Raw genomic sequence first — 19,284 nt, forward strand, 5'->3', positions numbered from 1 at the left:
GTTCCGACGTCTATGAAGCTGTTTAGTGGTACCGCTGCTCTGTGTTACTGAAAGCGGAAAGTTGCCTTGTCCCCCCTGGAATGTAACTTTACTGCGGTCGGATTTTTGGGAAGTCGGAATAATGGGATTCAAATACTAGGTCGGAAATTTGGATAGTCGGACTAATGGGTAGTCGAACCATTGGGGTGTCGGACTGACGCCACGCACCCGTAGCTAGCGGGCTAGCGAGGTAGCTGGCTTTGTTGGTGTATTTTGCGGTCTATGGCTTAATTTAAAAGGTAATTAATCTGAAGTACGTCATACATGAACTCTTTAAACACCAACCTGTTCAGAGTTTAACGTTATGTTATTGCCAACACAGCGGACTGTTTTTTTACATGTGTGCAGAGCAGACTGCTGCAGTATTGGAAAAATACACAGTACTAGTATGAATGATGCAGTTCATTTAGAAGTGTCAGAGCACTGAGTTGTTGTCCATGTGCTTATTATGTTAATTCCTGTATTGTTTCTTGCACTCTATGTAAAGAAAAGAATGTGCTATACAAATAAATTTGCTTTACATTGCATTACCTTGCCTTTGTCTGACCACAAACATATGTTGGATGTTTTGGTACAAACAGGTTACAATGTTAGGTGAAACTAGACGTTGTATTTGTTACTCTTATTTACAGCAGTTTCAGGAAGTATGGCCAAACAATATTTTTCTATGCTTGAAATTACTTACAACTAAAACACTAATTTAGTTTGAGTGTGATGAACATCTTGAGTATCAATATCTAGGAGAAGTGGAGCTGAGGCTTTGTCAAATCCACCTCTGAGGTGGGATCCAAATAATCCTGAAATTTGGTATCAAATTGATCCAGATCTCTGGCTTAACTTTTGAAATACCCAAATGCAGCCTTTATCTGGATTAAAGGGAGGATTGGATTACCAGAACTGCATCCTGATCCTCAGGATCAGGATCCTCTTGATCTGTGTTGAAATACCCAGTTTTCAGATCAGATCAAGATTTAATCCAATCCGGCCAGGATAATCCTATCAGATCACTTTGAAATACTGGGCCCAGAGCCCAGTATTTCAAAACATTTAATCTGGATCAGACTGGTCTGGATAGGATTAAATCTCAAAATTGGGTATTTCAAACCAGGATATGTGATCCTGATCCTAGTAAAATTGGGATATGGATTAGGTAATCCAATCCTACCCAGAATCCTGATCAAATGCTGGTATTGGGTATTTCAAAATTCTAAGGTGGAGATTGGGATAGTTTTGAAGCTAAAAATGAGGATTATCCTGATCCCACTGGAAGGGTGGATCAAGCATGGATCCAAGGTGGATGTAGAGAGATGTAGGACACATGGCACATTGCACAGTGTACTAATGCCGGCGGTCAGGCTGGACAGAGGGATACTGTCTGACACCATTCAATTTGTTTTCTTTACTTTACTGGGAAACTGAAGTTTGTGAAACCAGAATGTCAGATTACAAAATATAGCCTAGGCTACATTACTTCTCTTCATAAGAGCTGCCGTACAAAATCAATAGTAAACAAAATACATGTTAATATTACACAAAGCACAATAAATACCAAAGCACGTTATCACATCCTAGATATTCCTACTGGTCACTAGATCCAGCCAATTCCCACATGTAACTCAAAATAATTTTACTTTGTTTTTTCTTTTTAACTCTTTTTTATTTTATTCCAGACAGCCAAGACAAAAAGACAAAACTCATCAATTGAGCAAACAGAAAATGTATAACTGCTGTCCTTTCATACATAGTTAACAGTACCCACATGACACAAGTGCTTCACATAGGATAAAACAAAATAACTTTAAAGCAATAGTTAGAACAGACTGATGGTTATGACCAACTCACATCATGCAATTCTGGCTTTATATGTATTGTGTACCTTATAGTATTGTGTACTATAAAGCAACTAGATGGATATGAATCATTATGGAAACGGACTTATATTTCCCAACATCCTCACATCTGTGTCAATGAAATGTTGTGTAGTAGTTTGAACAACATAGACATTTCATTAGTCATTTAGCTGACACTTTGTTCCAAAGCAACTTTGAATTGCTTTTGTAGTGAATTCACAATTGCATCTATTGTCTAAAACAAGTGACAAACAACATAATCTTGTGCTGAAGGCAACATGAAGAATAACAAAATAAAAATAGATGAGGTATAAAAATACAAGTGGGATGATCATGGTAGTCAGCCTATATCCAAAGACCTCAAATCCAGATTCTGTAATCCTGATCTTGTGGTATCTGGATCAGAATGGTCCTATCTGACAATTCTTTGAAAAACCAGGACCAAATGTACAAGATCAATTTGAACTGGGATAGCAAAAAGGAGGACTACAAAATCGGATCATTCTGATCCAGATTAAAAGTTTTGAAATACTGGGCCCAGGAGATTAGAAGTAACATGTTTGCCATGTTTAGCGAAAACACTGTCAGTTAGTGTAAACCAAAGCTATGAACTAACTGAATCACACCAGAGAACAGGTGTACGTGCTGACGTATTGCGGTAAGCTTGTTGTGTCATTTCCGGTGTTTCTGCGACAGCGTCTCTGTACTTTGTGAATTCTACTAGCCTGCTTTCTCACTTCAGTTGCTTTAACGTTGCTTTAACGTCTACTTCAAGTCTTAACCCACACTGGTTCTGTTTAAGCACTTATAGCTCTCCTCCTTTGTACGACTTTCTCGCTAATCTCTTAGCTGTTGTTTGCACGCTACTAGCCTTGGTAGCTACATTAGCTTTACAGTTAGCGATGGCTTCTCCCTCTGCTCTTTCTTGCTCGGTGTGCCAAATGTTCAGTTATGCCTCTGCTTCCTTTAGCGACAGTGGTAATTGTAATAAGTGTAGCTTATTTGCTGCGTTGGAGGCGAGGCTTAGTGAATTAGAAGCGCGGCTCCGCACCATGGAAAACCATTCAGTAGCTGCGGTAGTTAGCCAGCCCCCTGTAGCCGGTGCGGAGCCACATAGCATAGCCTTAGCCTCTGCTAACTGTCCTCCGGTAATTCCCATTCAGCCAGGAGGTTGGGTTACGGTTCGCCAGAAGCACAGCTCCAAGCCGAAGCCCACGGCTCACCACCAGCCTGTTCACGTTTCCAACCGCTTTTCCCCACTCAGCGACACACCCGCTGAGGATAAAACTCTGATCATTGGCAGCTCTATTCTGAGGAACGTGAAGTTAGCAACACCAGCGACCATAGTCAAATGTATCCCTGGGGCCAGAGCGGGCGACATTGAGTCAAATTTAAAACTGCTGGCTAAAGCTAAACGTAAATTCAGTAAGATTGTTATTCACGTCGGCAGCAATGACACCCGGTTACGCCAATCGGAGGTCACTAAAATTAATATTGCCTCGGTGTGTGAATATGCAAAAACGATGTCGGACTCCGTAGTTTTCTCTGGACCCCTCCCAAATCTGACCAGTGATGACATGTTTAGTCGCATGTCATCATTTAATTGCTGGCTGTCCAGGTGGTGTCCAGCAAACGATGTGGGTTTCGTTAATAATTGGCAAACTTTCTGGGGAAAACCTGGTCTTATTAGGAGAGACGGCATTCATCCCACTTTGGATGGAGCTGCTCTCATTTCTAGGAACCTGGCAAACTTTATTAGTAATTTAAATCCCTGACAACCCAGAGTTGAGACCAGGACTCAGAGTCACAGTCCTATACACCTCTCTGAGCTTCTAGTTCAGTTACCCAGCCATAGTTTTCATAGTTTTATACAAACGGTGTCTGTCCCCCGACCACCTACATTATTTAAATCTAAAATTAAACAAAGAGAGTTGTGCATAACAACCTCATAAAAATTAAAACCTCTTCTGTAACAGAAAGACAAAACAGGAGAATTAAATGCGGACTGTTAAATATCAGGTCTCTATCGTCTAAAGCAGTGTTAGTAAACGAATTAATATCAGATAATCATATTGATTTACTCAGTCTCACTGAAACCTGAGAATTCAGATACAAATTCAGAATACGGGCCAGGAGCACGGTACACTATAACAAATAAAAGTGGCTGCGAGGTTTTCCAGGTCGGATGTAAAAGACTAAGAACGAGACTTTCAAATGAATTCCTATTCCAATCCTATTTACTCTATATATGCTTCCTTTAGGTAACATCATTAGAAATCACTCTGTAAATTTCCATTGTTATGTGGATGATACACAGTTGTATTTATCTATGAAGCCAGAAGAAAGTAATCAATTAACTAAACTTCATAATTGACCGACCGCAGGGGGGCTGATGCAGCTGATCTTTCATTTGTAGATTTTTGTTTAAAAGATGTTTACTACTTAAAATAAAGTGTTAAATAACGTCTATTTTGTCACTTGTGTGAATCAACCTAATTCTTTCCAAATAGAGCTACTCAAGTCATCTGGTGAGAATTCTTGTATTTTTTAACATCACAATATACATCGCAAAAAAAAAAAAAAAAATTGCAAAGTCAATTTTTTCCAACATTGTGCAGCCCTATTGCCAAATCATACCTTATCATAACCCAACATAACACAAATATAATGAGCATAAACAATAACAATACATTAATAATAATTTCAATTAAAAAAAACAAAAGATGGAGAGCATGAGTGGCTATGGCAGGGTAAAAGTCATAAAGAAATGAATTTATACAACAGACTAATTATCAGTATATAAACAATTATCAATCATTATGTGTGATGTGAAGTTGATGGCAGGCAGTTACATATTTTGCCGCCAGTACACAACAGTCCTCCCTCTCTCCCAGTAGGACCAGAAGTTTCTCTAAGTTATTCAAGTGCAAGAACTCTGGGAATATCTTTATTATTTTTGCAAAATATTCTTCTGTAATGCGTTTACATCTGTCACATTGAGTTAAGAAGTGCAGCTCAGTCTCTACTGTTCCTTGGTCACAGTGAGAACACAACCTCTCCTCTCTGGGCAGCCAGCTCTGTCTGCGTCGGCCGACTTCTACTGCCAGGTCGTGCTCACTCAGTCTGTACTTAGTCAGTGTTTTCCTTATATTCCTATCAGGCACTGTGCTCAGGTAGGTTGCCACAGAGTACTGTCTGTTGAGGGCTTTATACGTTTCCATTTTGCTCTGGGATTTTATTAGTTCTGTCCAATATTCTCTGTATTTTTCTTTTTCTTTTGTCATAATTTGGTTGGGTCTAATCTCTCTGTCTCTCTGTGTCTCTCTGTGTCCCTCTCTCTCCTTGTTTGGAGGTCTGTTCAATTTTGTGTTTTATAGTTCTCTTTCTTGTTCAGATTTTTTTCTTGGGCACTACTAACTCATGTATAATCTGCAATATGTATGATAGGAGCACATAACTTGAGAATTGCTTCCTTTAATGTGAATGGCCTGAGTAATCCAGTGAAAAGGAGTACAGTGTTAGGGCAAAGGATAAGGCACAAGCTATATTTTTGCAAGAGACACACATGTCTAAACAAGAACACGACAAAAGGTTTGTGTACTTAAACCCTTTTTTCAGTTCCTGTAAAAATAGCCGGAAAAGAGGAATAGCTATCCTGATTTCTAACTCTCTTAACTTTGAAATAATTAAGGAAAAGGGAGACAAAGAGGGCAGATACACAATTATCAAAGGCAAGATAGATAATGTTCTGGTCACATTTGCTAATATATTCGCCCTGACTGTGAGTGATAGAAAATTCTTTAAATACCTGTTTGAAAATAAGTGGACAAATATGTATTGTTGTGTTTACATTTCATTGTCTAAATATGCGCTAGAATGCGTTCAACTTTTGTTCAGAATCAGCTACTTATCACAGGTCACTGACGTGACTTCCTTCTCATTCATTCCCGTAGCGTCACAGTGCATTAAACAGTGGAAGCTCAGCGTCCAAAGACTTCAGTGGGGAAGCATAGAGTGGGTTGTTCCACTGCAGCGAAACTAGACAGTCATTGGATAAATGCTCGGTTTTGTGCCGCCCATCGGACCCTCTGCGTCTCTGGGGGTCTATGGGGCAGTGGGCTGGCCTCGGCTGGCCTGGACGCTGGGCTTCTGCATGATGATTGGATGATCTGTCTGAGGCTGAATCCCTTTTTGATTGACAGCGAAATGAGCGAATCAGCGATCTTGAAATATAAACCAGCACCGGAGCATTTTTCAAGTTTCATTCTGTTGTTCCGAGTTGATCTGGAGACTTTTCCAATCCTCTTAGTGACTTTTTCTTTGTTAAAAACGACTAGCGACAAATCTAGCATCTTTTTCTGGTGTTATTGGAGACTGTACTCGTGTTTGGAGACTCTGACTTCTGTCGCTCTGCAGTTACTGTCCCCAACGAGCAGTGGGTGCTGCTGTGAGCCGCTCCACCATCCCAAAGCACTCACAGGCGGTCACACTAGCCTCGCGCAGCAGCCCCAGCTAGTGAGCAAGCTAGCAAGCTGCACATAATGGCAGACAATTTGAATATTGTCGACCGGATTTTGGCGAAGCCAAACAGCAGGGCAGATCAACACCTCAGATTGATTTGGTGCAAAGGGTGGGGAAAAGTAACAGTTCTTTTCACCCATCTGAAAATCTTTGAGGTGTGTGTTGCTGTGGTTCTATGGTATGAGTGTGGTTGAAAAACAGCTTCAATTAAATGCTCCTTTAATAAGTTACTGCCTCGCTACAATATGACAACTTTTATGATATAAACTTAAAGTGAGCTTCCCCTGTTCCCCTGACTAGCAGCCGCCACTGGTCTGGAGGAACCTCCATGCACTAGAAAAAGACTATACTCACTACTCGACCACTCCAGAATAGACTATTTTGTCATGAACACTACAGATAGACACAGGGTGAAGGAGTGCTCAATAGGAATAGCAGATGTTTCTTATCATAATATAATTAATTTATTTATTAATTTATGATTGATTGATTGATTTTGTTTATTTAAGTGTCATGCACGTTAAAGTGCCCAGCCCACATAGGCTTGCAAGACACTACACAATACATATACAAACACTTCAAAGATGGCAAAGACAAGAATCTTATGAATCCATCGACAACAAAAAAGTCAAAGTATTTGTACTCTTATGTAGGATACAGTGTTTTCTGTCTTAATGTCCAGGCTTTTTCAATAAATCTAGCTAAGACATGGATCTCCTCCTTGAAAAACCAACTCAACATATTATATTCAGACATCCAAAATAAGTCGGGATTCTTCCCCTGAACTTTTTCAAACAAAGATTTCCTCAACTCATTGTACAAACGGCAATGAAACAAGAAATGAAATTCATCTTCAACAATATCAAGATCACACAAAACACAAATACGCTGCTCTTCAGGGATTCCCTTATACCTGCCCACTTCAATCACCAGGGGCAACGTACCAGATCTTAATTGTGCACACAAGGACCTCTGACCTCTCCCTTTAAGTTTAAGATTAAGTATGGTTCTGTATAGTCATCCTCTTTAATTTGAACAAAGCTTCTAAGTTTGGGTTTCCTCTAAATCTCCTGCTTCCATTGTTTCTTATGGAGATTAAATAGTTTTTATCTAACTGTATCTATCTTACACTGCAGGTTATTACTAAAAATATAATATAAATCAGAGTGAGAGAATACTGCAGAGACATCTCTTGACCAAGGGAAATTATGGGCTCGACCCCATTTAAAAATCTTTTTGGTCAGCCTTTCGTCTGGCAGCCGAAGAAGTCGGTTCCAGAGCCGAACCATTTCGCATCTTTGCTTAACAAGACAGGATTCCCAACCTGTGTCCCCATCGACAACACCCTTTGCAGTGAATTTATGAACTCCAAGATAGCACCTCAGGGCGCGACTCTGAATCGTGTTACTTTCAGGGGAGTCCCTAAAGCCCCATATTCCAGCCGCATAAAATAAGACTGAGCCAACCACTGAATTAAAGAGCTTAGAAAATGTTAGAAACCCAAGGTCAGGACACCTTTTAATTTTATTCATTACTGACCCTAAAGCCCTTCCTGCTGACTCTGCCAGTGCTTTCCTTCCTTCGTAGAAATTCATATTTTCTGTAAAAACAAAACCAAGGTACTTATAAGAAGAGGTATATATAAGAGGTCTCGATCCAAGCTGGAATATATGGCTACTTTGCTGCACATGATTATTTCGAAAATGCATATTTTTTGTGTCTTTTCACTATTAATAGCCAGTCGCCACTTACAGCACCATGAACTCATAATATTCAACATCCTGTGTAAATTAATTTTTGTCTCGGCAACCAACAAAATATCATCGGCATATAACAAAATACTTAAATTAAAGTCTTCAATATCTATGCCAAGCTTACCCTGCTTGATTTCTTGAGCCAAATCGTTTACGTAAAAGGCAAATAAAGTCGGGGAGAGAACATCTCCTTGCTTAACTCCAATGGAGTAGGAAACAAGTCAGTCCTAAGACTATTTAACTGAATACAAGCGACTGGGTCCTTATATAGGGATTTAATTGCACTATAAAATTTACCACCAATACCAGAAGATATCAATTCATATTCCAAGAGGTCTCTATTTATCCAATCAAAGGCTTTTTTAAAGTCGACAAAACAAACAAAAGTCTATTTATGCTCCTGTAATCTTGCTCTCACAATAGAAGATAAAACATAAATATGGTCAATACATGCCCTGTTTTCCCTGAAGCCATTTTGCTCATCCACCATCACACCTCGAGACTCTAAAAAATCATTTAATCTATTGTTCAGAACACCTGAATATAATTTGTAGACTGTACTAATTAGACTGATACCTCTGTAATTTAAAGGAACTCGTGGGTCCGCATTTGCAGATTTAGGAATAGGTCTGATTATAGATTTGTTCCACACTGATGGAATAATACCATCCTGGAAACACTTCTGAAACAAACCATGTAAAGTCCTTAGCATACTGGGAGCTTTTAGGGCTTCGTTAGGAATCTCATCAACTCCTACAGCTTTATTCAATTTTGCTTTATCAGCAACCTTCTGCACCTCCTCTAACATGATGTCATCATTCAGTATATGGTCAGAGCGATGCATTGCATTGTTCATATCTTTCTCCAACTCACCCTTCAGTCTGCAAACTTCATTTAAGAAGTGATCATTAAATAATAGAGGATTATTGCCAGTATACAGATTACGATAATCCATTTCCCACTGTTTAAGTATCAAATCAATTTCAAAAGAAGATTCACCATCATCCTTTAAAATTTCAAGAGGAATAAGTGAAATCTTTTGAGGGCCAAGTTTATTTATTTCCCTCCAGAATTGCTGTGGGTTTCTACTTTCTAGTTGTTCTAACTAAAGTGCTTGTCCTCTTCTGAAGCGTCTTTTGAAATACCTAAGCCTTCTATCAAAATTGAATTGACACTGTTTAAATTCATCTTTCAGATCCCTTTTCTTATGTTGCTCCTTACATTTAAGAAACATTTTTTCTGCTGAGCGCAATTTAGTCCATAATTCATTTAGCTCAGTATTCCAATATGGACGCTTCATTCGATGACACTTCCTCAAAACATGTTTTTTGAGTGTTCCATGCTTGTCCATCTCCTTATACAACAGCTCACAGTGACGATCCTAACACTGGTCGATATTACCCTGTTTACCCTGTTCTGACCACCTTCAAGCTGATGTAAAATCTCTAAGAGAGCCCTACAGCACATTTCAGAGGATAGAAAATTAACAGGGAAATTTCTATTTGTCTCTTAACCTTAAACTCAGTATGTACCCTTTGAGGATTATTAAGGAGATTCCCCATTTGAAATCTTGAACATAATATTGAGTGGTCTGGCAGGTTATTGCGCTCATCAATCAGACTGAGAGCTTCATGTCCAACCCTCTCCGCAAGATCAGAGGGAGTATAAACATGAAATTCAATACATGTATTAATGTCAACATGGGGTGTCACAATATAATCCACTACAGCCTTTCCCCTGACAGAAAAAGAAGTAAAGTTATCATTCTCCAGATTCAACCTCCCATTAAGTACACAGCATTTTGAGTCCTTCAGGAATTCAATGAAGACACCCCCTGACTATTCACACCTGTATCCAATATCACTCTGGGCGAAATATCATTTTCTTCAATATAATCTATGAAGTCTGCGATGCAACTGTTTAAGAGTGAAGTCTCCGAGTGTATTCTGTGACAAACTGGCATATCTTATGACTTAGCAGTGGACTGTTGTTGACTGGGAAGGCCAGTTGTCTGATCTCAATTCGATCTACCTTAATTAAATTAATGACTGATTTAGTGCACCAACTGGCAAGCAAGCTAATTGACCCAAAACACACACCCATTATGTTACATGGTTAACAGGTGTGTGCTGGGTCTGGTTAACATGCTAAATGCTAACATGATCTTCCAGTTGTGACCTCTATGGAACACTTACCTTCAGTGAGATGTGTAAGACTTTACTAATGTTTGTGATGATCTTTGTTGTAACTGCAGAGCTTCATTCAACTAAAACAATTTGAAAAAATTACGACAGAATAAATTAAACATGTTGACATGACTGGTCAATAATAAGGTCCTTCAGAGACTCATAACGCCTGCTTGTGGAGCACAGTGAGAATGAGATGCTGAGTGGACTGGTTATAGTGTGGTTACTACCATGAAATACTTTGAAATTAACAAATTATATATTGTATCTTCTTAGTAATGTTTGACCACACCACTATGGATTTAAGACCAGTTAGTATATGGTAAATATGAACTATAATAACATTTAATCTCTGCATGATGCGTTGTGTGTTCTCACATTAAAACACTGTATTGGAAACATCTAGATACACTGACTATCTGCAGTTAAAATTGACATAAATTAACTATACTGACAGAAGTGTTAAGTGTTATTTGTCTTTACCGAGTTCCAGAGGTAAATCCTTGAAGTCATGTTGATCCACTTTCAGGTTCTGTTTGCAGATCTGTTGATTAGCCACAGCATTCTCATAAGCTCCTTCCACATAGGTCATGTGATCAATGAAGCTGGGCTGAGGCTCCACCCCCTTCTTGTTGATGAAGTCTGCGTACCATATCTCCTCACCATCCAGAGCGTACATCTCCTCTCCATCAGAGTCTGAACAGCCAGTGATAGCAATGTCCTCATGTAGACCTGAAAACAGAGACACAGGGTTCACACTGACTGTTTGTTTGTTTGTTTGTTGTTGAGTCAGTAAACAAACAGTGTGTTTCCTGTGTTTGAACCTTCAGAGGTTTAAATGTGAAACTAAAGAACAGAAACTTACCGTCAGCTGAGACACTGAGGACACAGGAGAGGACCAGGACCACCATCATCTTCATCATCTTCATCAGCTTCATCAGCTCTCTGTAGACCTGAACCTGTCTGAGTCTCTGTAGACCTGAAGCTGTCTGAGTCTCTGTAGACCTGAACCTGTCTGAGTCTCTGTAGACCTGAACCTCTCTGAGTCTCTGTAGACCTGAACCTCTCTGAGTCTCTGTAGACCTGAACCTGAGTCTCTGTAGACCTGAACCTCTCTGAGTCTCTGTAGACCTGAACCTGTCTGAGTCTCTCTGTAGACCTGAACCTGTCTGAGTCTCTCTGTAGACCTGAACCTGTCTGAGTCTCTGTAGACCTGGACCTGTCTGAGTCTCTGTAGACCTGAACCTGTCTGAGTCTCTGTAGACCTGAACCTGTCTGAGTCTCTCTGTAGACCTGAACCTCTCTGAGTCTCTGTAGACCTGAACCTCTCTGAGTCTCTGTAGACCTGAAGCTGTCTGAGTCTCTGTAGACCTGGACCCGTCTGAGTCTCTCTGTAGACCTGAACCTGTCTGAGTCTCTGTAGACCTGGACCCGTCTGAGTCTCTGTAGACCTGGACCTGTCTGAGTCTCTCTGTAGACCTGAACCTGTCTGAGTCTCTCTGTAGACCTGAACCTGTCTGAGTCTCTGTAGACCTGAACCTGTCTGAGTCTCTGTAGACCTGAACCTGTCTGAGTCTCTCTGTAGACCTGAACCTCTCTGAGTCTCTGTAGACCTGAACCTCTCTGAGTCTCTGTAGACCTGAAGCTGTCTGAGTCTCTGTAGACCTGGACCCGTCTGAGTCTCTCTGTAGACCTGAACCTGTCTGAGTCTCTCTGTAGACCTGGACCTGTCTGAGTCTCTGTAGACCTGAACCTGTCTGAGTCTCTCTGTAGACCTGGACCTGTCTGAGTCTGTGTCTCACTCTGAGGACGACTGACAGAAACTCCAGCAGCAGCTGAACTCTAAAACACTGAACAGCCAATCAGAGTGCAGAGATCATGTGACATCATCAGTGTCCAGGTAGAGACAGGCTGCTGCTGACACAGACTTTAACACACAGACGATACGATCAATAATCAATACTGTATTTATGGAGTCTTTTCAGAATAAAGTGTTTTGTTGGATGGTCACATTTTAAGGTTTGTTTAATGTTGAGTTTTTCAAAATAAAAGTCTTTAATTCAGGTGGTTGCTGTGGAGATAAAAAATGTTGCCACAGTTTCATCGTCTCCATTTTAGATCTGACTGGTCGATAAGATCGTTAGAATGAATGAAGATCATTTAAATAAAGATGTGTGATCATTAACAGGAGGTGAAATCAATAAGAGTTGTAGTTTAAATGTACTTCCTGTTGGAGAGTTGGTGACGTGCTGTCACAGAGTCTGATGTGGTCCAGGACTCCTCCACATGTCTCAGTGTCTCTGAGGGGTTCAGGGTGGACACACACATGTTGTTTCCTACATGGAGAACCAAACACTGTTGGACGGTCCACTGTGAAGAGACAAAGGTCCCTCTGAGCAACACTTAGCTACAAACTGTTAGCTTAGCATCAACATGTGGAGCAGGTTCCACTCACATCTGGACCAGAGCTCCTCTTTAAAGTCCACATCAGGAACAGAGGGTCCGTCTGTAGAGTTCCACCTGTCACATCAAACCACCGTCTGAACCTCTTCAGTCTAATGACCTCACTGGTCCACCACAGTAGCTCTGGTTCTTGGACCAGGTCTGTTCAGGACTCTCAGAACCTCGGTGCTGGTTCATGAGCCGGCTGTGTTTACACCAACTGTTTGGGTTGTAAGCCATTTTATTTTAGGTCAGAATGCTCCGCACGGTTTAATATCAGGTGTGTCAGCTGTAATCTCATTGATTCTCTCTTTACGTATCAAAGTAGATCCGTCTCTTTAAATGTTGGAAACATCAAGACATTTAAATAACGATGAACACAAAGACTCTCCGTCCACATGACAGGATGTGTTTAATGGCCGCCGCCGTCTGCACCACTGCCTCTCTTTAAAGGAACATTAGTACGACCTCCTCCACCCTCGCCTTGTTGTTGGGTCAAACTGTTGACTCCGCCCTCCAGTGCCATCTATTGGCTGTATCTATGACATCATAAAGGACACATGGAATGACAACAGCCATCTACACAGTTAGCACACAGTTAACTCACAGTTAACTCACAGTTAGCTCACAATTAGCACACAGTTAGCACACAGTTAACTCACAGTTAGCACACAGTTAACTCACAGTTAGCTCCCAGTTAGCACACAGTTAGCACACAGTTAACTCACAGTTAGCTCACAGTTAGCACACAGTTAGCTCACAGTTAGCACACAGTTAGCACACAGTTAGCTCACAGTTAGCACACAGTTAACTCACAGTTAGCTCACAGTTAGCACACAGTTAGTACACAGTTAGCACACAGTTAACTCACAGTTAGCTCACAGTTAGCATACAGTTAACTCAGTTAGCTTGCAGTTAGCACACAGCACACAGTGAGCTCACAGGTAGCATACAGTTAACTCAGTTAGCTTGCAGTTAGCACACAGTTAGCACACAGTTAACTCACAGTTAGCTCACAGTTAGCACACAGTTAGCACACAGTTAACTCACAGTTAGCTCACAGTTAGCATACAGTTAGCACACAGTTAGTACACAGTTAGCACACAGTTAGCACACAGTTAACTCACAGTTAGCACACAGTTAGCACACAGTTAGCAAAGGACTTCACACAACATTTACAACTTAGATTCATTTAATGAAAACTAATTTTGGTTGTTTTGGTGGGCGGAGCCTCACAGCCTGAAGGAATGTAAATAATGGAGGAGTGGGAACATGAACGGAGTCGATGAACGAGTGAATTATGGAGACTCTAACTGAGCTAACGATGTGTAGCATCTTCATGTTGACAACAGTTTAAACCTTTAACTTCATCTTGTGACGTGTGATGCTAAGCTGCTTAGAGCTAACTAGCTCAGGATGCTAATGGGTGTTTAAAGAGGTTTGAATATTGTGACAGGTTTTAAGTCTTTGATTCATACTTTGAGACAGGGACACAGAGTGACAAGTGTTCACAGCTCGTCATCACGTCTGTTCAAGCTCCACTGTTTTATTTATTGTCTGAATTTGGTGAGAAGAGTTTCATATTCACAAAATAAATAAAGACGTTGACTTGATTCCATGTTTTTCTGGAAACAAGTTGCTGCAACATGCGACTGATGTTAGAGCTCCAAACATGTCAGCAGTTTGTTGTGGTCTCAGTGCGTCTGGACTTCAGCTCTGTGTTGACTGAACTCTCTGATGTTTCTCTTCTGGTGCTCTGAGCTGAAACTGACCATCACATGGTTTCATTCACAGATGGTCACTGTCGTCTCAGACGCTGAGTCATCGCGCTGCAGAACCTGGGCTGACAGATGGTGATGGACGGCGGCGGAGAGTAACCAACCCAACAGGACAAAGAGAAAATATAAACACAGTGCATCAGTGAATCAATGACAAACTGTCCCAGTGCTCTCATCTGTGACATGTTGAGTTTAGTTTAGTTTAATTTAGTTTAGTTTAGTTGAGTTGAGTTTAGCTTAGTTTAGTTGAATTTAGTTTAATTTAGTTTAGTTTAGTTTAGTTTAGTTTAGTTGAATTTTGTTTAATTTAGTTTAGTTTAGTTGAATTTTGTTTAATTTAGTTTAGTTTAATTTAGTTGAATTTAGTTTAGTTTAGTTGAATTTAGTTTAGTTTAGTTAAATTTAGTTTAATTTAGTTTAGTTTAGTTTAGTTGAATTTAGTTTAATTTAGTTTAGTTTAATTTAGTTTAGTTTAGTTTAGTTGAATTTAGTTTAATTTAGTTTAGTTTAGTTTAGTTGAATTTAGTTTAGTTTAGTTTAATTTAGTTTAGTTGAATTTAGTTTAATTTAGTTTAGTTTAGTTTAGTTGAATTTAGTTTACTTTAGCTTAGTTTAATTTAGTTTAGTTTAGTTTAGTTGAATTTAGTTTAATTTAGTTTAGTTTAGTTTAGTTCAATTTTGTTTAATTTAGTTTAGTTTAGTTGAGTTTAATTTAGTGTAGTTCAATTTAGTTTAATTTAGTTTAGTTTAGTTTAGTTTAGTTTAGTTTAATTTAGTTTAGTTTAGTTTAATTTAGTTTAGTTGAGTTTAATTTAGTTTAGTTCAATTTAGTTTAATTTAGTTTAATTTAGTTTAGTTTAGTTCAATTTAATTTAGTTTAATTTAGTTTAGCTTAGTTTTTAGTTTAGTTTAGTTTAGTTTAGTTTAATTTAGTTTAGTTTAGTTTAGCTTAGTATGATCCCCATTAGCTTTACAATCTTAAATGAGATTGAAGTTTCTTTTTAAATACCTGTTTACTGTCTGTACAGCAGAGATGATGAGGCAGATTATTGCAGAGAGTTATTGCTCTATAAATAAAAGGTCGTGATAAAGCATTTGTTCTTGGGCGAGGCAGCACCAGCTGACCGTTGCTGGACCCTCTAGTGCTGTGATCGTGCACAGTGTTTAGAAAACAATTTGTTCAGATATAAAATCAGGTGTTCTACTGATCAAGACTGACTGAAACAATCCAGCTGTGTTTACTGCTAACCTGTTTTCTACCGTCAGCCATGAGAGGGAATCATGCATGAGGCTAATGTTTGATCTGGATGAGCAACCCAACACCAACCGTGCAGCCTTATTTTGGGCAATCTGCAGCTTTCTGAGCTCACCTGTAGCAGCAGACGCCCAGACCTCAGAACAAGAGTCAAGGTGACATCATACTAAACTATACAGGATCTGACACAAGAGGGGGCGAGCAACAAAAGAAGCACATTTCCTGGAGATACCAACAGCTCTTCCCATCTTTAAGATGATCTGGTTAATATGAGGACTGAAGGAAAGCCTGGAGTCCAACATTACACCAAGAGGTTTGACACTCTCCACTTGTTCAACAGGCAAATTACATAACTTTAAATCCAGCTTTGGGCTGCAAGATCATTTAAGTTCTGAACCTAATAAAATGCTTTTTGTTTTGGGATTTTTTTTAAAAAATTTTTTTTTGTCATTCATTTTTTTTGTTTTAACATAATATCCTTACAACATTTTCAAATGTCAGAGATGTGGCATAAACAAATTAATAGTCTGTTTAAGAAAATAAAAAGGAGAAACAGATAGATAGGACAGAGAAAGAAAAAAACCACATAGAAAATAAAAATAAAATATAACATTGATAAAAATAAAAATAAAACACTTATCTTACTACTTAAAGGCAGCCCCCACTCCTCATGATTCATACACATTCAAAGCATACATAAATACAATCACATGCATAACAATACCTATCCTTCCCACCATGCCTTGCACCCCGCTAAGGTGTTACACCCCTGATGTAGTCCACGAAGACTTCCCGTACCTGACTCGTTTTACTTGGAGCATTATTAACCCTGGCAATCATCTTTTCAAAGGCAGCAGTCTCTGTCATGAGTTTAAACCACTCCACAAACTCTGGTTTATGTGGGCTCTTCCAGCTGCGTAATATGAGCCGAGCCGCAACAATAAAACCGGTTACTGTCAGCCGGAGCTCTGCTTTGGTAAGGCCTGGTGGCATTAGAGCCTTATCAGCTAACAAACATAGTTGTGGGGATTCTGGTAAAGGTCGTTTAAGCCATCCCTCAAGGTTTTTCAGCACCACCTTCCAGAAGGGCAGTACCATAGGACAGTCCCATATGGCATGAAGGAATGTGCCCAACTCCTTATGACATTTCCAGCATTTACTGTCCTGGCTTAATCCCATTTTAAACAATTTCAGTGGTGTAAAATAATATCTGTGTGCGATCTTATAGTGGATGAACTTACTCCTTGCATCCCTTGTAGCCCAGCCTACATTTGAGATCACATCCTGCCATACATCTTCACTAATCTCACCACCGAGATCCTTTTGCCATATTTGTCTCAAGCTTTCACACATTCTTGTTTGAGTATTTGACATTTTTCTATAACATAGCGAGGCGGAGTGCAGAGTATGACGACAGTTGAGAAATTCTTGAACCTTATTTTCTCCTTCCTCTGCCCATTCTAATCCAAAAGTAGAACTCACACTACTTAATACTTCCAGAAATTCCCTTTATCTGTTAAATCACATTGTTCTTTAAGGTCCTGAAATGATATAAATGACTGGTCCCTGCAGAGGTTATTGACAACACGTACCCCTTTTGCCAACATTGTACCCCAAAAACATGTCTTTTATAATTAAATTGTGGGGCAACTGCCATGTTAATAATATTAATTTTCCCCCACAGAGTGAGCTTTATCAATTTCCATTTGTCCAAATTTGTCTTAATTTTTTTAATTAAAGGAGCTGTATTGATTGTATTGAGCTGAATTGTGCTATACAAATAAAGTTTTGCTTGCTTGTATTAATAGAAATTATATTTTCTAGATCTGAGCATAATCTAATCCCTAGATATTTCATTCCAGATGGGATAACTTAAACTGGAATGTAGAGATTACCGATTGGCTGCACCCTCTCGATATTGGCATACCTTTGGATTTTTGCCAATTTATTTTATAGCCTGATGATTATGAAAATGATTCAGTTGTTGATAAAACCTTAGGGATGGACACTATAGGGTCTTTGATAAATAATAAAATGTCGTCTGCATACAGAAACATTTTGGTCCCACGTGTTAGGCCAAAGAAGGGCGAGGTCAGTCCATTCGTTATCACTGTCGCCCTGGGATCTGAACAGATCACGTTCACCCATTTGATAAAACCTTCCTCAAACCCAAATGTCCCAAGCGTATGCCGCAAAAAGCCCCACTCCACCCTATCGAACGGCTTCGGATTTATAAAGTTGTTCATAAAAATTTGCAAATACTTGGTTAATGTGTTTGTCACCAATTCACCTTTCTCGTTTTTAACAGCTGGTGTGGCATAACTGGTCTCCCTTTGGTGTAATTGTCTAGCCAATAGTTTCCCTGATTTTTCGCCACTCTCATAAGAATTACTTTTCAACCTAAATAGGGCATACTCTGCTTGTTTGTTGTATATTTCATTTATTTGAAATTTCAAGTCACACACTTTTTTCAGTTCGGAGTGTTTCTCAGACAATGATTTCTCTAATTCTTTAAGATGAGATTCAAGATCTTTTAATCGTTGTATTCGCTCTCTTTTTTTCCTGCTTGAATAGGCAACAACTTTCCCCCTTATATAAGCCTTAGAGGCCTCCCAAACAGTCCCAAACGTATCTGTTGACCCAGTGTTCACCAGAAAGAAATCATCAAGTTCACTTTCTAATAAACTGTTAAATTCTGGATCCTGTAGTAGCGATACATTTAGCCTCCACCTATTTTTCCTTGCTCCATCTGACTTCATTACTAAATCTAGCTGCACTGCAGCATGATCAGTCAGTGCTATGGGTCCTATTGAACAGTCTGAGATGCTCTCTACCAGAGCCTTGCCAATCAGAAAATAATCTATCCTAGAGTGAGATTTATGATTATGGGAATAAAATGTATATTCCCTCTGTCTCCGGTTGACAAGCCTCCATATATCAATCAATCCCAGGTCCTTCATCAAGAGTTTAATTGCCATCCTGTCTTTTGGTACATTATTAGAAAAGGTGGTTTTATTCAGGGTCCCATCCAAAACTTGATTAAAATCCCCTGCTAAAATTGTGTGCCCATCAGGTATGCCCCCTATTAAATTATTTATTCCATGAAGAAAGGCTGGATCTCTGATATTCGGTGCATAAATGTTACATAAATTAACTTTTTTTCCCATTAATTTCAACTTACACAAATATCATTCTTCCTTGTTTTTCCTTTTGTTCTTTTATAATGAGAAAATGTAACTTTTTGTGAACCAGAATAGCCACTCTGTGCTTTTTACTGGTATATGAACTGTGATATATCTGACCGACCCAGTCTCTTTTCAGTTTGGCAGCCTCTGAATCGGTCAAGAGGGTCTCTTGTAAAAAAGCTATATGGGTTTGTTGGGACTTAAGGTGTGATAAACATTTCTTTCTGTTCACTGGATTTTGTAGCCTGTTTACATTCCAGGATACTATCCTCAC

At 39.3% G+C, this 19,284-nt stretch overlaps 1 protein-coding gene across 4 annotated transcripts in view; it reads right to left on the reverse strand.

The window, feature by feature from the left end:
* LOC144459828 (mamu class II histocompatibility antigen, DR alpha chain-like) overlaps window positions 1-12,005 on the reverse strand; it is a 39,220-nt gene extending 27,215 nt beyond the window's left edge. The window contains exons 1-3 of one of the 4 annotated variants that reach the window (XM_078164519.1): window positions 11,830-12,005; window positions 11,216-11,355; window positions 10,834-11,082 (exon numbers count right to left, since the gene is read on the reverse strand). In XM_078164519.1, the coding sequence (XP_078020645.1) occupies window positions 10,834-11,082; window positions 11,216-11,288 (322 nt within the window). In that variant the 5' untranslated portion in view covers window positions 11,289-11,355; window positions 11,830-12,005. Of the gene's footprint in view, window positions 1-10,833; window positions 11,083-11,215; window positions 11,356-11,481; window positions 11,684-11,829 lie in introns of those variants that run through there. The other 3 variants (XM_078164520.1, XM_078164518.1, XM_078164517.1) reach the window with 3 other exon arrangements.
* Between the last annotated feature and the right edge of the window lie 7,279 nt (window positions 12,006-19,284).

The sequence above is a fragment of the Epinephelus lanceolatus genome, chromosome 22 (genome assembly GCF_041903045.1).
Source record: "Epinephelus lanceolatus isolate andai-2023 chromosome 22, ASM4190304v1, whole genome shotgun sequence".
NCBI classification, from domain to species: domain Eukaryota; kingdom Metazoa; phylum Chordata; class Actinopteri; order Perciformes; family Serranidae; genus Epinephelus; species Epinephelus lanceolatus.